At 39.4% G+C, this 27,810-nt stretch overlaps 1 protein-coding gene across 4 annotated transcripts in view; it reads left to right on the top strand.

Annotated features, from left to right (window-relative positions):
* SARNP (SAP domain containing ribonucleoprotein) overlaps window positions 1-27,810 on the top strand; it is a 97,300-nt gene that overhangs the window by 48,381 nt on the left and 21,109 nt on the right. The window contains exon 10 of one of the 4 annotated variants that reach the window (XM_084837345.1): window positions 716-13,938. The exons of the other annotated variants lie outside the window; for them this stretch is intronic. Within the exon in view, the coding sequence (XP_084693471.1) occupies window positions 716-745 (30 nt within the window). The 3' untranslated portion in view covers window positions 746-13,938. Of the gene's footprint in view, window positions 1-715; window positions 13,939-27,810 lie in introns of those variants that run through there. 4 annotated transcript variants of the gene reach the window in all.

Genomic DNA, 27,810 nt, shown 5'->3' on the forward strand with positions numbered 1-27,810 from the left:
GGTTAACTCATGATTTGCCACTGAATGCCACTGTTACGTGCAAACAGTTAAAAGTCCAAAGCTCCTTTGCTTCAGCAATGCTTCAGCTCTCAGTAGCCATTGATCTAGGAATATACAACTTACAGAAGGTAGCAGAAAACTGAATTGCAATTCTGGAGACAATGGGTTGGATCCAGATTTAGGCAAATGCCACTGGGCTGGCTGAAGATGACTTCTCTGCCCCATCCTCTCCATGACAGCCCTTCTAGCCCCATGAAAATGCTACACAGAGGGTTGGGGGACCCTGTTGAATGGGGTGAGCTGTGGTACAAGAGGATGCCCAAAAAGGCACCTTCCATGAGTGGAGCCCTTCCATCCACAGAAGGCAGAATTATACTGATTTGTGGCTTAGAAGCTTTCTGAACGTTGGAAAAGTTTTGTGCTACACTGTAATAGCATTGGGAGCCAGCCATTTTATTACTTTGAAGGATGAGAAGACTTAGTTCTCTTGGAAGCAAACCAGACTCTGTCCATGGTGCCCACATGATTAGGGTTGGCTTGGAAAGTTTTGCCAGCTGCTTTGTAGGCAGGTGTCCGTAGTTGGTTGATCTTCTATTTTCCCTTATGTTGGAGGGCTTCACGTGGTTTCCTCGTGTAACTCTCATCTCTGTATCCGAAGGAATATTCTTCACCCTTTTGCAGATTGTATCTCAAACCCTTTGCTGTCTTTTTTCAGCTTTTGTCTATGCCTTTTTGTAAAATGTAATCTTTATTAATGTTCAAATCGAACTCTCCCTCCATACTTGTTCCTCAAATCAACACTGATGTAAAGTACAACTTCATTTTTTGAAGCAGTGGAAGGTTGGTGAGTATATCAACTCAAACTTTTTTTAAAAGGCTTTTAAAACTGATCATCTGCATTTCCAAATATTGTAGAACTATTGTAGTATTGTAAAAAAAAAATGATATAGTCGTCTGCATCTACAGATGTTATATGGGAGAAGCCCAGCACTCTTGTTCATGATTACAGAATGTGCTATAAAGGTGGAATGCAAAATTGAATGGAGTTTTACTAGCAAATCAGGAGGCCAAATTTTTATGTCAGTTGTGAACAGGTATTCTCCCCACTAGCACCCCACCCAGCTTTCAAACATGTTGAACGTGTTCATTTATCATTTGTTTTAGATTTTGAGTATGTTTGTATGGCAAAAAGGTATATTTTAGACTACAGCTGGAGAAGTAAAAGTTCCTGACACTTAATAAAACATTGTGCCTTGGTAATTTGCATTACCATGGCTTCATTTTATAATTAGCAAAGGCACAAGCTTGCTAATGAAACTTGTTACATGTTGATAAAATTGGCTTGGATCCAGAGCTTGAAACCAGAACTCTGCTCATGAGTTCCTTCTACTAGAAGAAGAGGGGCTGAGGCAGTTTTCACCTATTCCCCTACAGCCCTCGTACCCTCTTAAAAACTGCTTCAGAGGATTGGGGGACTCTCTGAAATAGTGTGCAGGGGGAAACGGGAATAATTGAAGATCACCTCCTCCCCACTACCTCCAGTAGAAGCCTCCAGTGGATCTCAGTCCCTTCCACAAAAGGGAGTCCTGTTGACAGAAGGGACACTCTGGAATCACCCCCTTATATATAACAAAATCTTTTAAATAAAATTCTTGTGGTTCACGATGTAGTTCCAGACACTACTGCATCTTTTCTTAGCATTTGGTAGCTTCCAGAACAAACATATTGGAATGTTATCTTTTTAGGCTGTAATCCCAAGCACAGTTACTTAGAATATGGAGTTTTGTTCAAAGTACTATGACTCTAGGATCAGGATCAAAGAACAAGGTACAGTGTCCTCATGTGCCTTATATTAATATGAATTGATTTAGAGCAGTTATGCTCTAAATATTTACATTTCTGTGTGGTTCATTATGGTAAAGACAAGCTTTTCTTGAATCGTGTGGATACATTCAAACTGTTTGGTTCTTTCTACTAAGCAGGATTACCAAGGGTACTTCAGGAGGCCCCCAAGACTTCACAGCTGCTGAAAGCAACATAGTATATAGTGCATTGCTCTTCCACCTGGTGGGTCAGGATTTACAAATGGGTTGTACCCTGACCAAAGATGGGTCACACAAGTGGCAGTACTACCTCCTTCCCTCCCCCCCTGCTTTAGTTGTTGTTCAGGGCTTTTTAAGCAGAAACAAAACAGATGGAAAGAAGAGGGAAAGTGGGAGGAAAGGGGTGTGTGTCAGAGACAGAGAGACAGAGGGGAAAAGGGAGTATATTAATACAGAACAAAATAAAAGGGTCCCCTGTGTTTCAGGTTAGGCCAAAAGGTAGATAGATCAAGAGGTGGAAAGTTACTGATCTAAAACCTTCTTGATATGGTCTCCTTTAGGGCTATCATTTATTATCCAACAGATATTAGGCTAGGATCAGTTTCTTGCTGAACATTCCCCCCCCCCCCCCGCCACTGCTATTTGCTTCCAAAGCTACTGCACTCCAAATAGCCAAGGAGAGGATGATTTTCAGTGAGGAAATCTGGGCCCTGGTCTAGATTGGGATGCTCCAGATCAGGGTCCCAGAGCTCCTTTTTCTTCAAAATAAAAGTGGCCCGTTTAAGCAGACTTTAAAAATGTTGTGAATGGCCCTCAGCTTACTAATACGTGTACATATTTTCTTTGACAAATCCAGGTCAAGGGAGAGTCTAAATAAGTCCTTGATTTGATATTAAAAGCCTTTGGATAAACAACTGTGTTAGTCTGATTTATATAAGAGAGAGACAGAGAGAAAATATAGAATTTGGGTTTGCATTTTGCGATTTTGGAGACATTACGCTAGGAAGAAACATATATTAATATGGAGGCCAGACTGGTTCAGAGCTAAATACTCTGTTCAGAATTGTTTCTGAGACAGCAGTCCTAAACACTTACTAGAGAGTAAGTCCCAGTGAACACAGTGAGAGTTAATTAATTCCAAATAAACATGTATAGATTTGTGCTGTCAATCTCACTCTTAAAAGCATTTTGACACTGGTATTTTTAATTTGGGCTTGCATACCATATCTCTGTGAGAGCAGATTCACATCTTTTTTAACGTTTTCGTACTTGACTTCAAAATGTAAAGTGTGAGTCTGATCTAATGTAAAGCAATGTGTCTACACATCCAGCATAGTGGGCTGCCCTTGATACTCTTTTTCTCTCTTTCTTCTCTCCCTACCCCCACCGCCTTGAAATGATGTCACCGTGCTCCAACTTGAGTAGCCATGAGTGTAGGCCTGTTGATTTTAGAATAATGGGAAATGACAAGGTGAAGAATAGTGCTGGCAGTCATGGACATTTCAACACAAGGATGCAGAAAGCAAGGCCACCTCCTCCCCCACACTCTGGGTTGTTTAGGAAAAGAGTCCAATGGCTTGTGCAAGGCTGTGTGGATAGTGTAGGCTGTATGGTTTCCAGATCCAAATACAAGATGAGTATTTTCTATCTCTCAATGTATATTTTAACCATTTCACTCAACATTCTGTTATGGATGGTTGAAAAAGTAGTCAGGTCTTTTCTCTCATTTAATATATTCTTTCATAATTGCATCCTCAGTGTTTGCAGCCATTAGATTTCCCTGATAGGTGTTAAGTGGAATGAGAGTCACTTACTTTCAGGTTTCCAAAATGTGGCCTTCTCTAAATTCAGGTAGAGTACTAATTTTATGCACACACATTTTGATTTATAGCCCACTTTATAGATCTCAGGATAGGCTAAACCAGTTATAAATAGACAAGATAAATCAATGTGTAAGAATGTTTTTCAATCTCAGTCAGATGCTTACTTGTCATCTGCATTCCCTTGTTCCTATTTTTCTATTATTCCCTGTATCTAGTCCAAATTCTCTTATTTTTCCTCCTATGAGATGCTGAAGCTGTCCCTGTAATCCAACCACATATGGTTGAAACTGTTCCTGGGATAGGTGGTGTTGCACACACATCAACCATCCTGTAATAAATTTCTTTGCACTCCCATGGTGGAAGGGAGACTTTATCGCCATGCCACTGAGAGGCAGAAGAAAGAAGATGGCTTGAAAAGATCTTAACACCAAACAGACCCTAATACAAGTTTCATACATCTCTTTGGCCTTGAGCCTATACTTCTTCTGATGGGTTCATAGTTTACTTTCTAATTCCTACAGAGATTATATGGATAATTTTTGTAAGAAACTGATGCATACAGTAAACTAAGTAGTGTCCCCATGTCAAATATTTGTAAGGGGAAGACACTTGCCTGAATAGTTAATTCTATACCATTCTGAGATCCTGTCACTTATTACTGGTCATACTTTTTGAAAACAACCCAGATTTTCCACGAAGGGAACTTAAATTCTGTATTAACGTGTAATTGTTCAAATTATGTAAATCTGGATGCAATATTTGAATGTTTATTTACAAACTCCGAATTATACGTTACGTTGATGGTAAGGAAGGAGTGCTGAAAAAGTAATGTGCAATAATTGAAGTCAATGGAATTTAAGTAGCCTGTTTGCAGAATTTCAGCATCTAATGAACTGTTGTTCCTCTAATTCAGTGCAGCTTAGCAAGAGCTGTTCTTCTGAAACTTCATCCTGTCCTTGTCAGTTTCTAGCAAGGATATTCCTCTTTAATTGTCTTTGGAAAATGTAACTGAAGACTATGCGGTCTGGGGAGAGCTGTTTTTGATTATAAACCTGAATAGATATCTCAGTTTAAAATCCTGTCTCAGGCCTATTAAATTTTTATAATATTCAGACCTATGAGAGGTATACCAGGCCAGGTATAATATCCTGATCTATGAGTGTTTCTCCTAAATCTTCTATAACATTTCATTTAGCTTGGTAGGAGCTAGCTACAGGTACTGAAATTGTTTCCACACTAACTTTTTTAGCTTGAATCTGCTAACATAATTTTAGGTTATAAATGTGCCTCTTCTTCTATTACAAGCATGATTAACTGGTAACCAGTAGATCGCATCAGGCTTGCTATCTGATTTTTATCTGCAAACTGTTGCAAACTGTGAGAATACAAAGTGAGGGTAGGAATATCTTGGCTTCCTCTTCTGACCAGCTTCAGTGGTGGTGAAAGTGCCTCTGCATCTTTTTCATGTTATGCTAGGGTGCATAGGTGTTGCCAGCATCGAAACAGAGGAGAGATCAGGAAGGAGGCATGTCTTTGCTCCCTGAAGCTAAGAGAAACTCGAGACACTATCTCTGATGTCATCTTCTCTGTACTTCAAGTCTAGCTATAATGTCATAAATGGAGTGGCCCCAAATAAAGACATCTCGCATTCACATTTGTATTATATAAAGCGAAATTTTAAACACCTTTTTTGTTATAAAAAAAAGTGTGAATGTTTAAGAATTCACATATTACCTATAGCACTGAAAATACAGAGATATGTCTTTTTAAGGGGAGAAAAAATAAAAATTATGTTGGATAGCAGCTCATTGTGTACATGCTAGCTACCTGTCATTTTTGCCTTTTGGGAAAAAAATCACTTTCATTTTCAGTAGATCTGTATGCATAAAGCTACCTTATACCATCATTTTTCCATCTAGCCCAGTGTTGTCTATTCTTACTGGCAGCTGTTTTCCAAGATCATAGGTAGGAGTCTTTCTCAGCCCTGCTATCCAAGATCCTTTTTAACTGAAGGTGCGAATGACTGAACCTGGTACCTTCTGTGTGCACAGCATGTACATTTTTTTCCAGCTCAACTGTGGCAAAAATACATTAAAAAATTTAATATTTTCCTATGTGTACTAAAAAAAAAAAAAAATAGTTGTGATCTCCATTTTTGGAAAGTATCTTAGAAGAAATTGGAGAGGGAAGGGACAGTTAGACATACTAAATATTCATATGTACTACAGGAGATAGATAGATAGATAGATAGATAGATAGATAGATAGATGGCAGACTCCAGATAGATAGATAGATAGCAGGCAGACTCCAGATAGATAGATAGATAGATAGATAGATAGATAGATAGATAGATGGCAGACTCCAGATAGATAGATAGATGACAGACTTGCTTTTAGGAAATTTATCTCCGTCCCTATTTCTAAGATTTGTTTTGAGGTAGTGTTTTAGCTTTGGTAACTGGGGAGTGACATCAAGCTGTTGCAGGGTATTCCTCAATAGAAGTAAAAATTTGTAAGTAGAAGTAAATAGAAGTAAAAATAAAAATTCCTCAATTTTATTGTTTTAAAACTGTTTGTATTGATGTACATCACCCAGAGTGGCCGGGTGACCAGCCAGATGGGCGATTAAGAAATTTAATAAATAAATAAATAAAATGAGTATCCGAACAATAGGAGTGATCCTGTTCAGAGCTCCATCTAGCCTGGAACAGAAGCCTTGTGGCACTGTTTTGGGACAGTGAGGGGGGCACACTACGGGAGGACAGAATGAAAAGGAATGGCTATTTTTTCTTTCCTACTCTTATAAAAACTTTCAGCTGTGTTATATAAACTGAACACTAAAGGGTTCAGGTTTGGGACTAATTTACAGCCTCAAACATAAGCATCTTTAGCAGTGTTTTCCTTTCCCTCCCCTCTACACTTACACACTGACACCCTCAACATTCCATAGATCCTGAATATCACTGAGTATAGATCTTGTCAGGCCAGTTGGTTTTTTTTAAATGTCTTTTTCTTGTATCTTTCAGATTAATTGATTTCTGTTTACCTAGGCAGTCTCCCATGTATGCAGAAACTACTGTTTTACTTTTGGGCAGCATCTTTTTGCCTCCAAACTGATAGGCACAGAGGTATCCCAGCTTGGTATTAGAGGAGACATTTCTGTATTCCTCCCCTTCTGGTGCTCAGTTTTTCATATGTGTGTCCTTTCAAAGATGCGTCTTTCTGACTTGAATAATTACATGGTACATCTCTAGCAACTTTAACAGTTGCTCTTGGGGCTATAATGTTCTGTGAATGCAGTTGGAACATTAGTGTCATTACCAGGAATACATTTTTCCTTCCATATTTTGAAAAGGGTCTTATTGCTGTTGAATTTAAGAAGCCAGTGCTGCTCTTTATGTTTTTGACACTGGCCTTTGAATGACTTTCTGCTACTATATATTTCATTCCATTTTTTTAAACTCCTAATGAGTTTTATGAGAGTTAGAAGCTAAGTTTCCATTCACTAGATTTAGCATTTTCTTTCATTCCAAGGATATCATATCCCTGCCAACATGTTCTACAATAACTTCACTTGATATATATACTTCTTCTTTTTTACCTAGGGTGAAAAAAGTGTAATTCTAGAAATAAGCTGTCAAAGACCTTAGCAATTATCTCTAGATTTTGTGAACAGTGAAAAACAGTCCTTTCAGTCTCTCAAAATAGCACCCAGATGTGTGGTCCAAATACTTGTTAGTGGTTTCTACATAGTTTCGGCATATTAGAGCTGTGCCGCCACAAAACTTACTATGTAAGAAAAACTAATACTTTTGTGAGAAGACTAGAATGCAAAAATACAAGATGGACCCTGTTGAATTCAAAGACTTTGGTAGTGGTTCCTGCTTTTTTTTATGCATTCCTAATAGTTCTAATGTTCATCATAGTTCAGTATTTAGGATTATACTGTTATTAATGTTTATAGCATTCCCCCCACTTACACTACATGATATTTTAAAAAATAAATGATGAGAGAGTTGTGAAGGGTCAGCAGGGCTCCTGATCTTTCCTTTCTCCGCGGTGCCATTTGAAAAGGATTTGAGTCCCTAACAAACCTTTAGGGAGTAGTGGAAGGGTTGCTTAAAGCAAAGACAATGGCAAGGGGTACTTCGCGACCTCACTCTGTCCAGTCATCTGGTTCTTCATTTGTCCCTGCTGTGAAACAGAACTTATCTTTTGTCTGTAACACAAATACATCTTTTTCTCCAGCCCCCCTTTCCCTTCTATTATAGTTCAATCAATGATGTCATTATGTGTGCCATTCAGGAACTGTTGAACCACTTGGCTGCAGGAATTTGGAGGAGCAACTAGGGGAAGAATGGAGAACTGTGCTCTCACTCCTAGTCTTCAAGGGCCTATTCTGATTTTAACCAGAGAAACAAAGTCACATTTCTTTTTTTAACCCCAGTTCACCATGAAAAACAAAAGTAATCTAAAGTGAGAAGGAGAGTGCGGTATAAATACGTGAGGGTGGTGCTGACTGCAGCACTTTTCTTAGGCATGAATAATTAAGCTTTTTAAAAGTTCTAATTTACACCACAAACAATTTTCAAGGATTTTTTTAATAGTGCTTTCTTTTGCTCAAGAAAAATGCCAGCAGCTCTGGAATTTCTGCCATTGTCCATAATTTTACTTTCATCCCTCATTTAACTGTTTCATTTTAATTAAACAGCGGTCTTGCACTGATGGAGAAAGAAGGCACTTATGTAGACCAGGGCCTGCAGGCCTTGGTGTGTCTATATATGTTGTTGATTCATTTGATTAGAACTCCCCCAAAAAAGTTATTGACGTATTTGTTAGTACAACTAAGGAACTTCTTTTCAGTGTGGACTATAATAATATAAGTGCTAATAAAAATTGATGAAATCTTTCTCAAAAGAGTTTATTTGAAATAAAAGTTGCTTTTCCAAACCTTTGGCTTGGATCCAAAGATCTAAATTCTATTCCTATGCAAATGTTGCAAATTTTCCTCTCTCTGCAGCCCCCTGAAAATGTGCTCTGTAGGATTCCCTAACTTTCTGGAGCCAGTTTGGTAGCGTGCAGGGGGGCTGCAGATGGAGGTGGGGAGAGGGAGTGCCTTTCACTCATACAGTGGAATCTTTGAGCCCAAGCCTTTGAGAGTAGGACCATTTTTATTTTAGAAAATCTAAAATAATATACTGTCATCTTGAAGCAACTAAATGTAAACCACCCATTTTAATATACTCCATAAGTCTGATCCAAACCCCATAAAGCCAGCATTGTCCAGTATCATGAGTTTTGTTTGCTTGTTTATATAGCACTATCCATGCACATGGCCCTTTACAAAGAATGAGAGGACAAGCCCCTGATTCAAAGAGCTTACAATTTAGAAATAGAGATAAAGCAACAAAGGAAGAGGAAGGAAATGGAAACTGGGTAAATACAGGAATAATTTGTGTACTCATGCTTAGTTACAGTAGTTTATTGGGAAAGTATCCTTTCCCCCTCTTTTGAGACATCCTTCCTCAACTCTATCTTAGAGGAGTATACTTAGTATCAGTACAGATCAAGCTTGAAGTGTGAATGTGAGGTTTTAATGAGAATGATGCTAAATATAATACCTTGTGTACATGTGACCATAATTGCAGATACAGCTTATAGAGAGAGACATTACATTCTGGTCTAGTAAGTAGGCTGGACACAATTTTTATCTGTAAAATGGGAGTAAAAACTTTACCTGCCTACGTTTGTTAGGGAATTAACTCCTTATAGTACTAGGAAAAATTACTAGAATTAATCTTGTCTTAATTTTAAAAATATGTATCTTCATCACCTAGCTGTGGAATGATTCAGATTTCCACATTAACATCCTCTGAAGAGAATATTCATTGTTCCCCACTTTGACCTGATGTTCTCCCTAGGTCCACCTCCCCAGCAACAGCCAACATCCTTTGTACTATCATTGTTACTGCTAAAGCAAGCAATTCTAAAAATCTGCACATCTGATGTAGAAAAGATGCGCATTGTCAGTAAAATGTCAAAAGCACACCTTGGCACTAGGGAGCTAAATAACATCTTTCATTCCTGAAGCCTGTCGCTTGATCCTGTGCATATTTACTTGGAATTAAGTGCCACTGAGTTCAGGTATGTGCTGAACATCCTCCCAGGTAAGTAGTGCATAAGATTGCAGCCTTAGTTTGCCATTTTAGTGTAGTTCCTGCAATCCCAATAGTTCCCTTCTTTTCTAGTCTTCTCCACTTCTCCATTGTGGATATCCAGTCATGTAGGCCTTGCAAGAATTTGGATGGATGTGTAGAAAGGCAAATTAAATAGTATAAATGGGAAGCTATGTGATAACTTGGAGATAATATAACCATCCTTTAAACTGTTCAGGAAAGTTAGAATTCCCATTTATCAGAGTTGTTTGGGGGTGCAAGGCACCAAATGCCAGGGTAGACTACATGACAGGGTTTTCTTTCAAGCCAATTGATTCTTCAAGCCTATACGAGAACCATTTTCGTGTTTTCTTCATCATGAAGTGTTAAATATGAGAACAGAGTCTAATGATCTAGTGGAGATAGTACAGCAGACACATAGTACAACCTCTTCATTACAGTTTCTTAGACATCTCTCTCTTTCACATAAACACACACACATACCTTATTGACATAATTTCTAGCTTGCCACATTGCAGTCCACATGTTCAAAATGAGGCTGCCAGTTTTCTGGACACTGCTCCTTTGCTTTTAACATCAGTCTGATACACAGAAATTAAGCTAGTAAAGCATTTCCTAGTATGAAAATAAGTAGTGAGAAAACTTTAACCAGCTTAATTTATGTGTATCAGGTTGATGCTAAAGCAGGGATGCTGAACCTGTTTCAGCCCAAAGTGGCATGGCCATACATACCATAAAAACCCAGCGTATTTTAGAATGGGAAAAAATATGCAAAAGCCATGAAACCACCAAATGATCAACAGTTGGAGGAAGGAGATGGGACTGACAGAACGGGATGTGGTGATCTGATGAACCCCAGAGAGTGGATTGGCCTGTGGGCCTTAGCTTTGACACCCCTGTGCTGAAGACATTGGAGTAGGGCCAGAAAATTTGGCATCTCCAGTTTAAAGTGAGGGAAACCCCCTTTTTAAAAATATATATGTTTGGAGTTTTTTTTAAATGCTTTAGAGCAACACCCACTCTTCCTCTGGGCTTGTGCTGCATCTAGTACATGCCAATTTGTTTGGGGACCCTATCGTTGTAACACCATAGTGAAAGAGTTATTGAGAAGCTTGACATTAGTAGATCCCTTAGGGCACAATCCTATGCGATTGCTGCCTGTTAGATGGAAGGCTTCCAAAAATCCTTTGTCCTGCTGGGCTGTTGCCTGCCAGGCAGGAGAAACCCATTCCTCCTCAAAAACAAATTCAGCTAGATGGGCCTCTGAGGTGGTATAGATTACTTAATGGCAGTGGGCAGGGACGGGCCGCGGAGAGCTGCAGGATCCTCACCTCTCCCTTCTTCATTCACTGGAATGTCCCTTTCTGGCCGCCTCAAGCTTCTTCGAGGTTGCTTTTCTGATCTTGGAAAGCAGATGCCATGGTGCTTTCTGTGGCAGCAGTGAGGAGTGGGGGTGGGGGATGGCCTGAGCTCTGATTCCCCCTCTCAAGGTCGTAGGAGTGTCTACAGTCTTGGGAGAGGGAATTCAAAATATTGTATGGTCCCTGGGACACTCAGGGCGCCTAGGGATTGCTCTGCCCGTTAATGATGATATGGAGTATTTAGCAAGAGATTTATATAGCCTTTTTCTTGATCTGTTAACTTCTCAAATGAAGTAGGTGTGGGGAGGGAAGTAGAGAAGAACAATAAAGACCTAGAATCTTGTGTAATAAGGAGAGAGTCAGCTGCATTCGGTCTGTGTACAAACAGTATAGATTAAAGCTGCTTATGTCTTTCACCATTTTCCTATTCTCCCACAACATGCTCATTTTGGGGTTTTGATTGTAATAAAAAAGAACATAACATTTCATTAAATCCAGTCTTTGATTCCCCTGCCCTGGGACCTGTGGACTTCCTTGACATAAAACAGTGTTCACTTCTGCTCTGTCCATTGACATCAGTGAGCCACTGTAATAGATTTCTAGCCCCAAATGAATTAATTTTATTTAGAAGGGTTATATCTCACTTTTCCCCAATGGCTTCTTAGGCTGCTTACATACAAAATTCAAAAAGTACAAGAATAAATAACAAAAATGAAAGTGAGTAAAATCAGCAATAGTCCTGATGGCAGTAGAATTAGTTCTATTATTTTTACTCTGCCCATTGGCAGTGAGATTTTTATGGCAAGAACGTCTTCTAACAAAGAATTCAATAGGTAGTTCTTTATATCAAATGTGAGGGCAGTATAATATTTTAACATTCGCCTTCCTAAAACCTGCTGGATCGTTCACCACTGTTCATTGCAATTTCTGATTGGCGGCACTGTTTTTGAAAAGCTCTAATTCCAGTCATGGGTAACAGCTAGTGATCCTCAATCCATACATCTGCAACTAAAACCTCACCCAGTAGGGCCTGAATGAAAATGGTAAAGCAGATGTGAATGTACATCCAGATGTGGATTTGCATATCTATTGACTATGTGCACAGGAGCCTGCTCCCACAAATAATTTTCTTTGCTGGCTCAGGGTGTTTGTGCACATGTACATAGAATGCTATGATGAACTATCTAACTGTATCCTTTGACTGCTGTGAAATACATGATCTGAGCCTTCCTCAGAGTGGGAAGTAGTAAGTATACATTTTTCTTCAGAAGAAAGGCTAGTGTTTGTTACAGTTAGATTTATGTATTATTGTCTGGAATATTTTTAATTTAAAAAGCTATGTTATATTATTAAAGAATCCAGAGATGTGTTTTTTCTTTTTCATTGTGCACCTGAGATACATTTCTTTCACTCTACTATGTGGCATTCCTTATATGTATGTTTCATCCTGTGACGTCTAGGTCAAAGAATGCTTTTCAACTTCAGAATTAAACTCTGAGAGTTGCAGGTGTGCTCTTAACACATAGCTGTGACTTTTTTTTGTATGCCTCACTCCCCTGCTGATCCCGTTTGGAGCAAGCATAAACTTTTATCTGTGAAGGCCCTGGTATTTTGACACAGAGAGTTTTCATAACTGCTGACTCTCAGAACTTTGCCCTTTAACAAATTCAACACCTCAGACAATTTTGATCTCTTAAGCTTTTTTCTTTTTCCTGGCTTCTGTTTGTGATTTAAGTAAAAAGAGTCAAGGAAAGAAGCAACAGTGAAGGTAATTTTCACCTTTTTTTGTTTGACTTTATTTATTTTTACTATGATGCTAATAGCAGAATGTACTTCTCATGCAGAGATCTGCATAACTTGAACACTTGTATCAAATAAGGTCCAGGAGATGATATAGTTATACAAAGATACACTGACAGTGAAACTAATGGGTTTTTCTGCTGGATTAGATACATTCTTAGATTTTGTTACTGACTGTGCATTTGTACATGCAATTACTTTTATCATCTTTGGGTAATCTGCAAATAAGGGTGGTATGTCCCTGCAAGGGAGATATAATTGAATATTGACATCTTGAACTATGTATTACTAGTTTCATGGTACTGTAGACTAATACTGCAATAGTTTCACCATTTGTGTTGTATCAAATTGTGATGTGAACCTGCCAGCTGTCTTGCTGTATAGAGACAAAAGCATGACCTTATTTAACATTAGTTCACAACATTGGCTTCATTTCCAAATAAAACTTTTGAGGCTGTGAAAAGATCTTGTTTCAGTGTCAATGCATCCTTGTACCAACTACGTAGAGTTCTTGGTGAAACATGACTTATTAGGGGATGGGGAGAACTGCACAGTGTTTGACTTTCTCCTGGGCTTTGAGATTAAAGGGCTGTGTTGATTTGACTGACTAGTCCTGAAAGGGGGAGATCAATCACGTATTATTTGGGTCTTTGGGTCTTTTGTGAGAAGCAGAATGGGAAGGTAAGCAGTACTGGAGTCTATAAAATCTACAGCTTCTTGATTGTGCCTATCCCATTGATCACAGTGCAAGTTTAGTGTGTAAACTATGCATGTTGAATACTTTGCAAAAGATCATTCTAAGGCTATAAAAGGAAGAGTAACCTGCTTCACAGGATGCTTATACTGAAACCATTCAATTTCCTGTCGTTTCATGGCTTCTACTAAATATTTGCTGCTGAGTATTGTTCACGTAGCTGATGCACAGAAGAGAGTCCACAAGGGAAAAGAACAAGGAGGTATAAATATGTTGGGATGAATTTCAAAAAGATGGTGGGTGACAGCTGTGCATCCCAGGATTAGAGTGTTTTGAAGAACAAAACTATCAGTTGCTGTCATTCACCCTCTGGGTATGAAATTGGAAGCCAGCTACTCATGAGTGTTTCATAACCTTTACCTTTTGGAGGTCAAGGCCATGTCATCATTAATCTACAATCGCCTGAAAGCCTGGAGGCTCTGCTTTTCATCCTGCCATCCGTCATGCTGCAGTGGAGATACAGGAGTGGTGGCCAGAAGGGTTCATTTTTATATAAATGCCCTCCCATTGGCTTGTAAAATGCAATTCGTGATAATGTCATATTGTTGTAAAAAACTTAAAGGAACACCTGAAGAAATTAACAGGCTGTAGGTTTAAAACAGATTTTCCCCCTCTATTCCCTGCTAGAGTATTTGCAGAGTACACAATTTATCTGTTGAACTTGCTTTCATAGCGCTGACTTGATAACCAACTAGTATGGGGAAAAAATGAGTATCCCCTCTGTAGCTATTTACTACAGACATGCAGCTAATGTTTAATGTATTCCCAAACCATAGTCTTTTGGAAGATTAGAGTGGAAAATAATGAGTGGAGGATTGTGTGGGTATATAGAGCATCCATTCATGATACCAAACTAGACAGATCACTTATAGACTGTATTCTTATTGCTCCTAACTTCACATTTTACTCTAGAACTCAGTTCTGTTAAAGGGATGGGTTCAATTGTAACATGTTTGCATTGTTTTCTTCAGCATCGTTTGAATTTCGTTGAAAGCATCCTTTTATCGTTTGATGTCCAAGTCCAATCTTCCTGAGTAGTGCACTTTACAACCTTGAGATTCACAAGTTGAATAGACAACTTCCTCAAAGTAACTTTTACTATATTTCTATGTCCAAGCACTGGCTTTTTAGGACACAGGGTTAGACATGAGGCTAGCAAAACCTCAGAGCTAAACCCCACCTTGTAGTTTGCTGGATCAGTTTGCCCAGCTACACTAACCATCTTAGAGGACTTCCACCACTTTTTTTGGGACAATTTTTTAATCCACTTTTCACTTCAAAGTTTCATATAGAAAATGCTCTGAATATTGGAAAGAGATCAATACTTAAAGTACTTGCTATGGGTGTGCTTCAGATTCAGCTGAATCCCAATCTAAAGCAGGCCGATTTGATAAGTTTTGGGAGATGTCTGAGTTGAAGCAGGGCTCCTCCAAAGCAGTCTGAATCCGAAATTGAAACCTCCCGAACCTTTGTTAAGCAATTCAGAGGGACATAGAGACCCAGACGGTGTGTCTGCAAAAATGGATACATTTCTTCCCAAGTTCTCCATTAACGAAAACACCTAGGGAGGGGCAGATGTAGATTTGCGACTGACAACTCTAGCTTCTAATCGCAGTGGATGGTTTATCGGGGCTCTCCAGTCCCAGTGCTTTGAGGCAGGGATGTTGAAGAAGTATATTGCAGGATTGTTTCAGTGTTTAATATTCTTTGCTAGTTCTCTCCTCCAGGGACAGTAATGATAAAAGTGTTATTGTGGAGTTTGTGGGATCTGGGAGGGTGTAGCATTTGGTGTTTGCGTGAACAATACTGGATGTTTACGTCCTTCTGCCACTGTATGCTACACATCCAAAATCCACCCCTGCCCTATTGCACTTTCTGTGACTTTGGTGCCAACTGAGCAAAAAACAAAACAACAAAGTCTTAAACTGTTTTCATTGTTCATGACTCCCTAGCGCCCCCCACCCCCACATCTATCTTTCTAAAATCTTGTAAGTTTCTTGCTTAGGAGCACCTCTATGGTGTGTGACATTTTTCATAGAAATTGCCCCCCCAAAACCTCACACAGAAGCAGGTGAAGGGAAAACAATTCTCCCTCCAACCCAAAATGTGAAGATTCTCCTTCCAAAAAGTCTTGCACTCATCCTTATGACATTCTTCTTAGCTAGGGCCACCTCTATGTTTTATGTCATTTTCAAAACAATTGCCCAAAGAAATAAAGGAGGATTAGTGCATTAAAAAAACCCACCCTATACTGTAAAGCTGTTCTAGTCATCTGAAACATGGCAGGTGTGATCCCCTAATAAGGAACAACAATGGCTACAATTTTCATCCAATTCTGCCAAGAAATAAAAAAAAATATTGGCAGTTCAGTTTATAAAAACCAAAATGTTAAGGCCTGCAGAACAAAACATGCTGCATCTATCTGTCTGAAATGTGGCAGGTTTCACTCCCTTACAAGGGGCTGTCATACCTTCCTCTGATGCCCAATGGTGGTGCGTGTGGGGGGGGGGCAGGGTTGGCAAGCGCCTCCCTAAACAAGGAGCTCGCCACCCAACTCACCACCCCATTGCCGGACATGTCATTACTTGGCGGAAAGGCACTTTTCACATATACAAGTGTATTCATATATTGTCATCTCCATAGCCACCTAAAAATCCATTTTCCAAAAACATCCATGAGCAATCTTAGAAAAGAAAGACTTGTTTTGGTTTATTTTGATTACTAAATGCTGCGAGAACATGGATAGAAGCAGCAATCCAAATTTATAGAACACAGAGAAGAAAAGAGAACTCCTTCCATCCTTTCTGCTCAGAGGACTCCTCCTGTCTCCCCTACTTTTCCACAGAAGGAGCTCCCCAGGACTTCAAAAGTCAGCAGATACAGAGAGGTAAATCTTTGCATTACATTCAGTTTTCCTTTTAAGTTGTCCATATTGCTATTATTTTCTTTTCCTCCCTTTTCCCTAATATTTCATCCCATTCCAAACTCCAAAAGCCCTTGGCTTTGGAGCTCCCTCTTGCTCTTTTATGTCTCCCCATCCACTTTCTTCCAAAAACACTGCCTTTGATCTAACCCCATCCACCAAACTCACAATTCCCCAAAAGAGTCTGTTTCTCCCCCGTTCAAATTATCCCAAGCTGAAACCCCCCCCCCAACGTTCTCCCCCTTCTTCCATGATCCACTCACACACCTTGCTAAGAGTTAAAATTTCTCTTTAAGGAGCTGCACTTCTATCAAACCTATTTTGAACACACACACACACACACTTTTCTATACATCCCAGTGTACCTAGCTTCACTACTGACTTTACTGATTATCTTTAACCTCAGTATTAATGTATGATACTAATTCCCCTGATGAGTGATTTTAATTCATTTTAAATTCTTTAATGAAACAATTGCTTTCAAAGATCTTCTTGTGGTCTCTGACTCTCAGCCTTTGGGGGTATCAGGTTTTCCTAAGCGCCCAGAGTTCAACGCCAAAAGATCCCTCATGTATGTGTTTGGTTTTCATGTATGTGATATGCATATCCCTGCAAATTAAAGCATACTTTGTAACATTGTCTTGGAACTGAAGAGCCACATCCTGAAGGGAGTATCTAGTTTTTAATTTTTCTTGTTGACGTTGTGTTCTGAGGTAGGGTTTAACATACGTCTTGGGAGTAGCTATGTGTGTTGGGATTCCACTTGTGGAAGGCTCAATCTGGGCTGTGGCTTGGAACTTGCTCTCTGCGGTGGGATAGGGAACAAAATAAGTGACTCTGAGAATGCGCAAACTGTTTCTAACTCATCACTGAGCCCCTGTAACGATCACAAAGGGATTTCTCTGCTTTCCTCTGGGGGGATTTATAGTGGTGGTGGTGGTGGTGGTGTGGTGAAGGGGCTCACCTCTCTTGGTGGGAAGGCTGAAGATGGTTATAGAGGTGTGTCTTCACACACTTATTTGTAATTGAATAATTAGGCCTCTAACAAAAGAGTTAGCTTTGACTGAAAGCTGTTTTTAGTGACTTATTGGAGTATACACCCAGGCCATATCTGGTTTTTAAGTTTTAGGGGAAATCTTTTTCTCTACTGCCTTATGGACTAGAAAGTGCGTTTTCAGTTAAGAATGCACAAATTGTAATCTAATGTACTTGGTTGTATTTCTGGAGATTACACACACACACACACACACACCATGCTTTGTGATCCAACTTTGCTGACCTCTTGGCCGGCTGGCCCTTTACAACTGAATTTTGCATTAAAAAGAATGTGTGTGAATAATTAAAAGCTCAGAAACTTGTATATGTTTAAGGAACCTGTGTCACCAAAAAATAATCCAGTTGCTGCTTGGTAATGTTGCTTACTGTCTGCCTTAACTTAATTTATTATTTATGGAGGGGGGGACTCATAGTAAAAAAAAAAGGAAAAAGGAATTCTAACTGCAAGTTAATATTTTTCAAAATTAAGATTAATTTCCCCTTCTGTGGTGTAAGCCTAAAGTAACCTTTTTCCCACTTAAAAAAATTAATATCCCCTTTAATATCTATGGGGACCTTCTAGGACTTAATAATACCAGGCTATAGGGTATTTCCCAAGCATTTCTCCTCTATCCAAGCTGTGCAGGCCTCACTTAGAAGTTGGAAAAGAGGAAGAATTAATCTGTCTTTTTCATGACTGTCTTCCTGTTTTCTCAGGGCATTAGGTCAGGGAAAATGAGGGGCAGCAAGGAATTAAACTACTTTCTCCAGGTCGTCCTTTTTTCTCCTCAGGATAGGAAAAGGGGGGCAAGGAGAATTTACTTACAGTGCAGATCTGTGAATGTTTACTCATCAGTTAATCCCACCATATTCAATGCCTCTTACTCCTCTTACTCCATATTACAAAGGCAAAGGATTGCAATAAAAACACCCAGCCTCATCTTCAGGAGTTTCATCTTCCAGAGCTTCATCTTTTGGATCTTTAGAGTACCACTTCACAAGCCCAGCAAAAGTAAGGAAAAGATCTGATGTCACAGAAGCACAGGTTTCCGTAGAAAGACTAAATGAATCAGAAATTGACTGGGAGTAGGATTTATCTGCCACTAGTGACTCTAATTCTTGTGAAATAGATAATTCTGAAAAGGAAAGTGTTTCAGAGCTGCCAGATGCTGGTTTAGTGAATGAGTTGCCTTCCTTCGTAAAAAAAATTACCTGGTCCAAGTGACATTGCACAATGTAAAGAAGAAAGTTCACTTCAGCCAGTGCTAAAATGTTTTCCATCAACAAAATATGGCCAGGCATGGAGATATTTTAACCCAACACAGTACAAAATGTACTCCTTGTTAGAATACAGTGTAATAGAAAATGCTGTATTTTGCTTTGCTTGTCACCATTTTACTGGAAAATATGCTTGTACTAGTGAAAATACATTTACTCATAAAGGGTACAACAACTGGAAAAACAACTGGTAATGATTCAGGACTGAAGCTGCATAACAAGTGCGGTCCACAAAGACTGCATGGTGGCATGGGAGAGTTATAAATGGACACAGAAATTTCAAGGAGGCTCCATTTTAGCACAATTAACTGATGCACATAAATAACTTATCAAAGAAAATAGGCATTACATAGTCATGCTTGCAGAAATAATTTTGTTCACTACTACACAATTGCTCAGCGTGGACATTGGGAAAGTGAGACAAGTGAAAACAGGAAATGTTCTTGAACTCTTGCATCTAGTTGCAAAACACAATCCCAGAATCCAGTCTAAAATAGATACCCTTCCTCACAATGCATCATTTCATTCAAGTTGAATTGTTAAGCGTTTTGAGCAGAATGATTCTGAAGTCAATTTCTCATGAAGTGAAGGAAACTGGCTTCTTTGCATTAATTGCTCATGAAATTAAGGACATACGTAAGCAAGAACAAATGTTAGTAATTCATTATTGCTACAGTGGCAATATATATGAACATTTTGTTGGTTTCCCTCCATGTGATTCACTGGATGCTCCTTCACTAGTGAGTTATATAAAGAGCTTATTAGCATGTTGTAGAATAGCTATTAAGCCCTGCATAGTACAAACTTATGATGGTGCTAGTGTAATCAGTGGAAAACTAAATGAGGTGCATGCACTGCTCCTGAAAGAGGTGCCACAAGCCATCTATGTTCATTGTTTCAACCACAGGCTGAACTTAATTACTATTGATGTGTGTTCAAATATATATGTTGTTGCAAACTTCTTTAGTCTTCAAGCAACTGTATATATTTGTTTCCTGTTCTTATGTGCATCCATGTTTCACTGAATTGCAAAGACAAACAGAATATAATTATTTAATTAAAAAGACTGTCAGATATTTGTTGAGTATGTCAGGTTGCATCATGTTTAGCTGTGGTCAACAGTTCCTGCAATTTTATTGCTTCTGAATATAATCCGAAATTAATCACATTCTGAAAGAAGTGTATAGACTTCTGGCATTCTGCACCAAATAGATTTTGGCGTTGTGTTTTGCCTGAATCTTTTTAGTGAAGTGCTTCTTGAACTAAAAGTGGTATCAGATTATTTGAAAAAATCAGATTGTGACATGGCTCAAGCTTGTGTCCTTGTTAATTCTCTGATTGATAAACTGCAGGATCTCAGGGATCAGGAGGAAAATTTCATTAAAATTATGGCAGATGTAAAGATGTTTGCAGAAGAAAATTCAATCAAAATGCAAAATAAAGAAAACAGAATACACTGTATCCCAAAACAATTTAAAAGCCATGTTACTAAATTAAACATAGCAGAAAGTATTTATCCAAAAACTGACCACAATTTTAGAATTAAAGTGTTACTTCCTGTTGTTGATTGCACTACTAGTGAACTTACCTGCCCTGAGATCTTAATGATATAAGGCGGGATGCAAATGTTTTTTAAAAATAAAATAATAAATTAACTCAAGAGAAGGTTTACAGACAATTGCAATATTTTGAATGGGGTTAGTGCTTTCAGTCCCAAGTACTATTACTTTCTTGATCCAGAAAAACTCAGACCATTTGCAAGATATAAAAGTGACATGGATGGATTTGAAGCAGAACTCAGACTTTTTCCAAAGGTTCTAGAGAGGTATGAATGAGAAAGACAAATGAGAATTGACACAATGAACCAAATGCTTACTCTTCTTGAAGAACTGAAACTGTCTTTCAGTGAACTCCACAGACTGCGTGCCATAGCCATCACAATATCTACTGCTGGATGTGTACGAACGTTTTCATGTCTGTGGCAAATTAAGACCTACTTGAGGAGCAAGGGTGAAGAATGCCTAAGTAATGCCTATGGGTGAAGAATGCCTAAATAACATTGCTATAATGGCAATTGAAAAGAAACTATCAAAAGCCCTCGACCTTGAAATTGTTGTCAGTCATTTTGCAGAAGTACATAAGAATCGATGTATTCAGCTTCTTTAGATCTACATAGTACATACTCCCCCCCATTCTTTCTCAGTGACTGACAGTCTAATCAGCCAGGGATGGCTATTTAGATATGCAACAACATGCACTAGGTTTTTTAGGTGTACAGAGCTCAGGTGTGTCAGTTTGCATTTACTTTCCTTACATACCGAGAATCTACATTCCTGGTTCTGCCTGCACTGATTCAAAAGTGACAGTTTTCTAAAGGAGGTCTTCTGTCTAATTCATACATGAAGGAAATGTTCGTGTAGTGACTCTACCTTGTTTGAAAGCCTATTTCCTTAATGTAATTTGAATTTGGTTTTATATATATATATATATATATATATATATATGGAGAGAGAGAGAATTATTACCTAACTTAATCAATATATGACTTATTTCAGAAAAAACATGTTTAGGATGGCAGTTTTAGTGTGAAATATACCATTATTTTTCTTTCAGAGATCTTAGCGTATGAGACACAGCTCACCCACCTATAAATCCATTTGCCCCTTCTGTGCCCCCCCCATTTTTGTTCTGGTGCCGCCACTGTCTCAGAGGAAGAATCAGATTCAGAGGTAGAAGAATCTGATTTAGGGCCTAGTCAAAGGATGGAGGGTCAGGGTGCTGGGAATTCTTCTCTTCCTGGTTTCACAAAAGATTGCAGTCAGGGAGGCAGCTACTTCTTCCCAATTACAGCCAGAGCTAGCCTGGGAAAAAGCGCCTGAGCCAGCACAGCCCAAGGAACATTCTTTGATAAGCGGTCAACGGGCAGACTCGGCTGAGGAAAGGTCATGCCCAAGACTGTCTCCCAGGCACTGACAGCAGCTGAAAAGGCTAGAAGAAAAACAGCCAGTTACATAGAGTTCTTGACTCCAGGCTAGGTTTTTCTGTAGTGCTGGATTGACCAGTGAGGAGCTCTAGTTGCCCTGCCCCTTTGAACCTTGAACTATTGCATGCTTTGAATCCCATGCCTTGGGACCTTTTTTGGATTATACTGCTTGACTATTAGATCCTGTGTCTGGTTCCTGCTTGGATTATCTGAGTTTATTTGAACGTGGGCTTGCTAAGAGCTCTAATCTGTGGACTCTGGTGAGATGCCTGTGCTTGTATCATGCTGTAATAAAGAAGATCACTGTTCCTTTAACACTTGTTTAGTTGCTAATGTTGCAAAGGAGCCGGGCCTGACAGGGGCCACTGTGCTTGTGAAATTCATCCAATTCTGTTAAACAGTTGTTTTTTTTTAAAAAAAAAAAAAGTGTAGTCGTTTGTGGATTTCCAGTGATGTTCTGTGGGAGGCATGAACCTTCAGATTTCCGAATCAAGAGTCAAATCCAGGTGGCCTCTGAATCCGTCTGAGTCAAATAGGGCTGTTTTCCAAATAGGGGTCTTAACAGATTCTTGTGGTTGATGCACACCCCTAATACCTGCCCTGTGATTTTAAAAAATCACAGTTTCCAAAGGGGGAATCTGATAAAGCTTACAGCAAGAAGGGTTTTTGTGCATTGTATGCTTAACTCAATAAATGTAGGTCATTGGTTTTGAGAAAGATTACACAAAAAAACATGAAAGGCAGATTCCTCAATTGGCATTAGCCAAGGAGATTGAAAGATGTACCCAAATGTGCAGAATGTTGATAAGTATTGAGGGAGCGATGGAGATCAATAACTTCACGTTTGCAGTCTGTCTTGATCGGAACTCTGAATCATACAGAGTGATAAATATTAGAGATTGGCCTCCAAGGACATTTTGATCTGGCAGAGGACAGCATCTTTTTAAGTTCTTTTGGTGTAGCCTATATTCTGTTGATCAGGCGCTACTTTTGAAGCTTCATCCAGTCTGTAACTAGCCACCTGCCTAGTTGTCTGTGATGGGTAAAAATAGTCTCCAGGTTATCAAACACAGAGAGGTATCCGTAGTCTTGTTCTTCGCCTGTGCTGACTTCTAGACTGTGTTCCAGCTATGGGAGTTAGCCTGTGCTCTACTGCCTTACATAGTATCATTGAAAGAGAAAAGGATGCAGTAGTATACTATTCACTTCTGTTGGGATTTTTCTTACTGCAGGTGTGTCTCCCAACCTTGAGATGGTGATGGCAAGTTGCAGCGACACTACCCTCATTCCATAGAGCTCATGTCAGATTCCTGCATTGAGCAGGGGGTTGGACTCGATGGTCTTATAGGCCCCTTCCAACCCTACTATTCTATGATTCTATGTAAATTGCTTTTAGAAAGGAAATTAGTTGTCACCTCCCTAGTGCTAACTCTTCCAGCATAAAATTAGAGTTTTGCCTCACCCAGCAATAAAACAAATGATATTTACTATGTGTATGACATGAGATGGACATTCAGAAGCCTCATGATTGAATGCATACATTATGATAGATACCTCTGAAATTCAAAACTGACACTGCCTTTTTGGGTTCCTTGGAGTAAATATATACTTGGGGCTCTCTAAATGATTCTTTCGTGGCACTACTGCAGCTTAATACTGAGAATGCTTTTATTCATTTGTTTGTTTAAAACCCTTTTACTCTGCTCTTCAGCTGAAAAGGTCCCGGAGCAGTTTACAAATAATTAAAAAAAAACATTGCAGTCCCTGCCTAAGGCTTACAATCTAAAACAGGGGTGTCAAACCTCAGGCCTGCGGGCTAAATCCAGCACACCTGGCATCCCAATCCAGCCCTCCAGATGGTCATGCCCTTTCCCCCAACTGCTGATTCTTTAGTGGTTTCTCGGTTGTTGCACATTTTTTTCATTACTGGAAGTAAGAGCTTTAAACTAAAATATGCTGGAGTTTGGCCCTGCCCCCTTTTCCTTTGGCCCCATCCCCATTGGGATGCAGTCCCTGAGAATTGCTATAAAATTGAATTCGGCCCTTGTGTTGTGTCTTTTAGATCAACACCTCTGAACTAACAGACACAACACAAAAGGTAAATGGGAGGGTGAAGGAAAAAGCAAACTTGGGCACCAGTTCTTAAAGTTGGAGGTGGGGCAGATAGCTGGAAAAGTCCCCAAGAGGCCACTTAAAGGGGAAGACTATCACTTGAGAAAAAACATGCTTGTGGCTTCAGGCAAGTCTGGAGAAATTGGGGGCCAAAAATCTGTTAATGAATATCTTTTTTGTTCATTTTCGTTCATTTTCTCTCTAGTAGTGGTGTCAGTCCCGTGCTTATGCCATAAGAGCCAGGTTACTGAGGTTCTTTTAGGTAGAGAGGGTTTATTCTAGTGGCAGCAGTTTAAAGGTTTTATAGATGAGGCAGCATGTGAGTCCAATTAACGTCATTAAAAACTGTGGCAGTGAGACCCAAGCTTCAAAGTTAATTTCTGAGTCCATCACTGGACTCAGAGCAAGGTACCAGACCTTACAATAAACCTAAATGCTGGCTGTTCTCATTAATAAACACTGGTGATAATGTAAGTGGACCCAGTAGGGCTATCAACCACATCCAGGGCAAATATACCTACGTATCTTCAAACGTGTATTTGATCTCTTTCATCAAGTGGCCAAAAGCCACCTACATTGTCCAAACAGGATTATTTTTAAGACAAAGATGAAATGAGCATAAATCAGACATCAAGCATAAGGATATCACTCAGCCTGTCAGTGAACACTTTAACCTCCCTGGACATACCATCGAGGACTTCAGGGTGACAGTTCTAAAGAAATAGGAACAGGGGCTTGGTTGGAATGTGAGATTGCAGAACAAGAGATAGGAAATTCGATTGAGTTAATCAGGGACCTAATAGGGACTATGGCTTCTATGCAGATTATAAAGACTTAATGCACTTTGTGATTTGTAACTGTCACTTTAAGAAAATTGAATGCTTGCTGCAGATCTACCTGTTTAGCTGTCTTTTCAGACTCAGAGTCTGCAGTTCAACATATAGTATCTGATGAAGTCGGTTATAACCCACAAAAGCTCATGCTAATTTATATCTGAACAACTAAAACAGTTAGTATATATGTGTGCTACACTTAACCCTTAAATGTGTAAACAGAAGGCTAACACGGTTATACTATATTATTAAAAAAAAAAAGAAAGAAACATAGGTGGGATAACCCACATGCTGTTCCGTCAGATGTGGTGGCAGTGGCAGGATAATTACAGTGTTTCTTTCACAGGTGGGTTTTAGATTAGAACTACATTAATTGATTGCTATACCACCTAACCAGAACAAGCCCAGAAACACAGGACTCTGTAGAACAAAACCCAAACTGTCAAGAATGCACTTTGTCTTCCATATAGTGATTCTGCTCACATGTTGGGAAACTGAGCATGGCTTGGAGCAGTCCTACATGGCTATCACTAAAAGATATATTAGATCAATAATTTTAATGAGTGCAAGAAATAACTATGCTGGGAATCTTACAGAGAGAATTAAAAAAACACATTTTCCCCCCAGCTTCATTATTTCCAGAAGTTTTGCATCTCTAGTCTTTCTATGAATGGAATGGAACCAATTGCCTAGAGAGGTAGTGGGCTCTTCCACACTGAAGTCATTCAAGATGAGGCTGGAAAACCATCTGTCAGGGATGCTTTGACCTAGATTCCTGCATTGAGCAGGGAGTTGGACTCAATGGTCTTAGAGGCCCCTTCCAACCCTACTATTCTATGATTCTTATTACATAGTTTTGATCATTCAGGGATGGGGGCGTAAAGGCTGGGTAACAATATATAAACACTTTGTCTTAAATATTTTATTCATCATTCTGGAAAAAAAATTCATAATCTAAAGCTGCCAAAAAATCCTTTTTTATAAAAAAATAAAATAAAATAAAAACATTTTGGGGAGGGTAAAAAAAATCCAGTTGTTTTTTTTTCTGAGCCTTCACATCTCTAGCGAAGGCACTCTTGCACTCATTAAGCTATTGAGATTTAATTTGGCAGGGAAAGATGCGGCGTAGAAATGGTTAGCAACCATATTTAAAGTAAGAACCTTTAAGCAATCTCAAGCTATTATTTGAAGAGTGACATTTTATTCAATTTTGTAAATAATTTCTGTTAATGAATGCTCTTTTGCATTCATCCCTTTAACATTTTGCATATCCTGAAGTCTGTGGTGATTTCAGAGTATCTCCTAGCCTTGGCATGAAATGTGAAAATTGTCAGGCAGCTAAACCTCAGGTTCAGGGAGTACAACATTCATTCTAATAGAATAGACTAAAGTTCACCCAGCTTGTGGAATTCCCTTAGGGAGTTCAAAGCTACGCTCATAGCTTATTCACTGGCATCTTTTCCATATCTGTTTTGGCTGAAGGAACCAGTGTTCAATATGTAGAAAAGAGGGCATCATTTATGATGTTATCCAGGCCTTGCATGTAGCATGAAGCAAAAAGAACATCAAAATGCAGATGTTGCAGGACAAATTCTCTAACCAGATGCATCGTCCTCAATAACTTGGAGGTCAAGTAAGTAATTAGCTGCACCATGGTCTCATTGGCACGCCAGAAATGCACTGTTCTGTCTACAAAACCATGGGCCTGTAGATGGACTACAACCACAATAGGACACATTCCAGAAAGGTGAGATTTCTGGTTAATCTTCTTTCTTCCTTTGCTTTGGTCATACCTGGGTGCACCACTTTCCCCTCCAACGCTGTTGTTGTTCAGTCGTTAAGTCGTATCCGACTCCTCTTGACCCCATGGACCATAGCATGCCAGGCCTTCCTGTCCTCCGCTCTCTCCCGGAGTGTGCTCAAGTTCATCCTCCAACACTGACTGAGGCTTTAAATAGCAACTTCACTCCAGTAGGAGACACCAGTGTAGTATTTGAAAGTCATACCAAACTTGCAAGTCAGCCTTCGTACTACCTGTGCCTGGACTAGACAGAAACACTGCATCTGCCATAAAGCTGCCTCCTTAGCTGATATTTTATCTACCCACTTGGGATAGACTAATTTCTTATAGCACAGGCTATGACTCCTTGAAGCCCAAAAGACAAAACCACAAATCCCTGCCCTTCCCATCAATACAGCCTATCTGGAATGTATCCCCTACTACCTGTATTTTTACTCTAAGCTCCTGGAACCTATTTTCACTTTAAGCACCCAGCAACCAAAATGAATCCAGTTGGCTGGGGTACTTTTCCTTGATACACTTTCTATATGCTGGCCCTTTGGACATAATTAGAATGCCAGATCACTAAATAACCACTGCTAGACCTATCTGAGGAGATTACTTTCCCTCCAGCACCAGTTCAGAAAAGGGGAGGGGCAAATCTGTGTTCTAAATTAACAAGGGTGTGCGTGTCCAACTGAGCCCCCCAAGCTGCAATAGGAATATCATATCAGCCAGCCAGTGTGGGTTTTTCTTTCTCTTCCTTTAAATAAAAAAGCACCACTGACCAGCCCCAAATGCAAGAGGACATTTTCCCTCTTCTGCCCTCCTCTCCAGGTGACCAAAATCCAGAGCCCAGTAAATCAAATCAATCCTGAAGAGCATTCCTGCCTTTGTCTGTCACTTCAAAAGGCTTTGAAAGCCACTAACCCTGCTCACGACCCACATCTGTTCTCAGTTACTTCACTCCTACAAAATGGCCTGGTGGCATGGAGGAATAGCTGAAACTCCTGCTCTTGGCTGCTTTTTAATAGCAACTGAAGGGAATCAGGTCTTCTGGCCTAAATAGCAAGGAAGGAAAGGTGTGGACATAATAGTAGGGAAACAGAAGGAGGAGCCATGCAAACGAG

The sequence above is a fragment of the Heloderma suspectum genome, chromosome 2 (assembly GCF_057233095.1).
Source record: "Heloderma suspectum isolate Gila_16-S chromosome 2, 16-S_ref, whole genome shotgun sequence".
NCBI lineage: Eukaryota > Metazoa > Chordata > Lepidosauria > Squamata > Helodermatidae > Heloderma > Heloderma suspectum.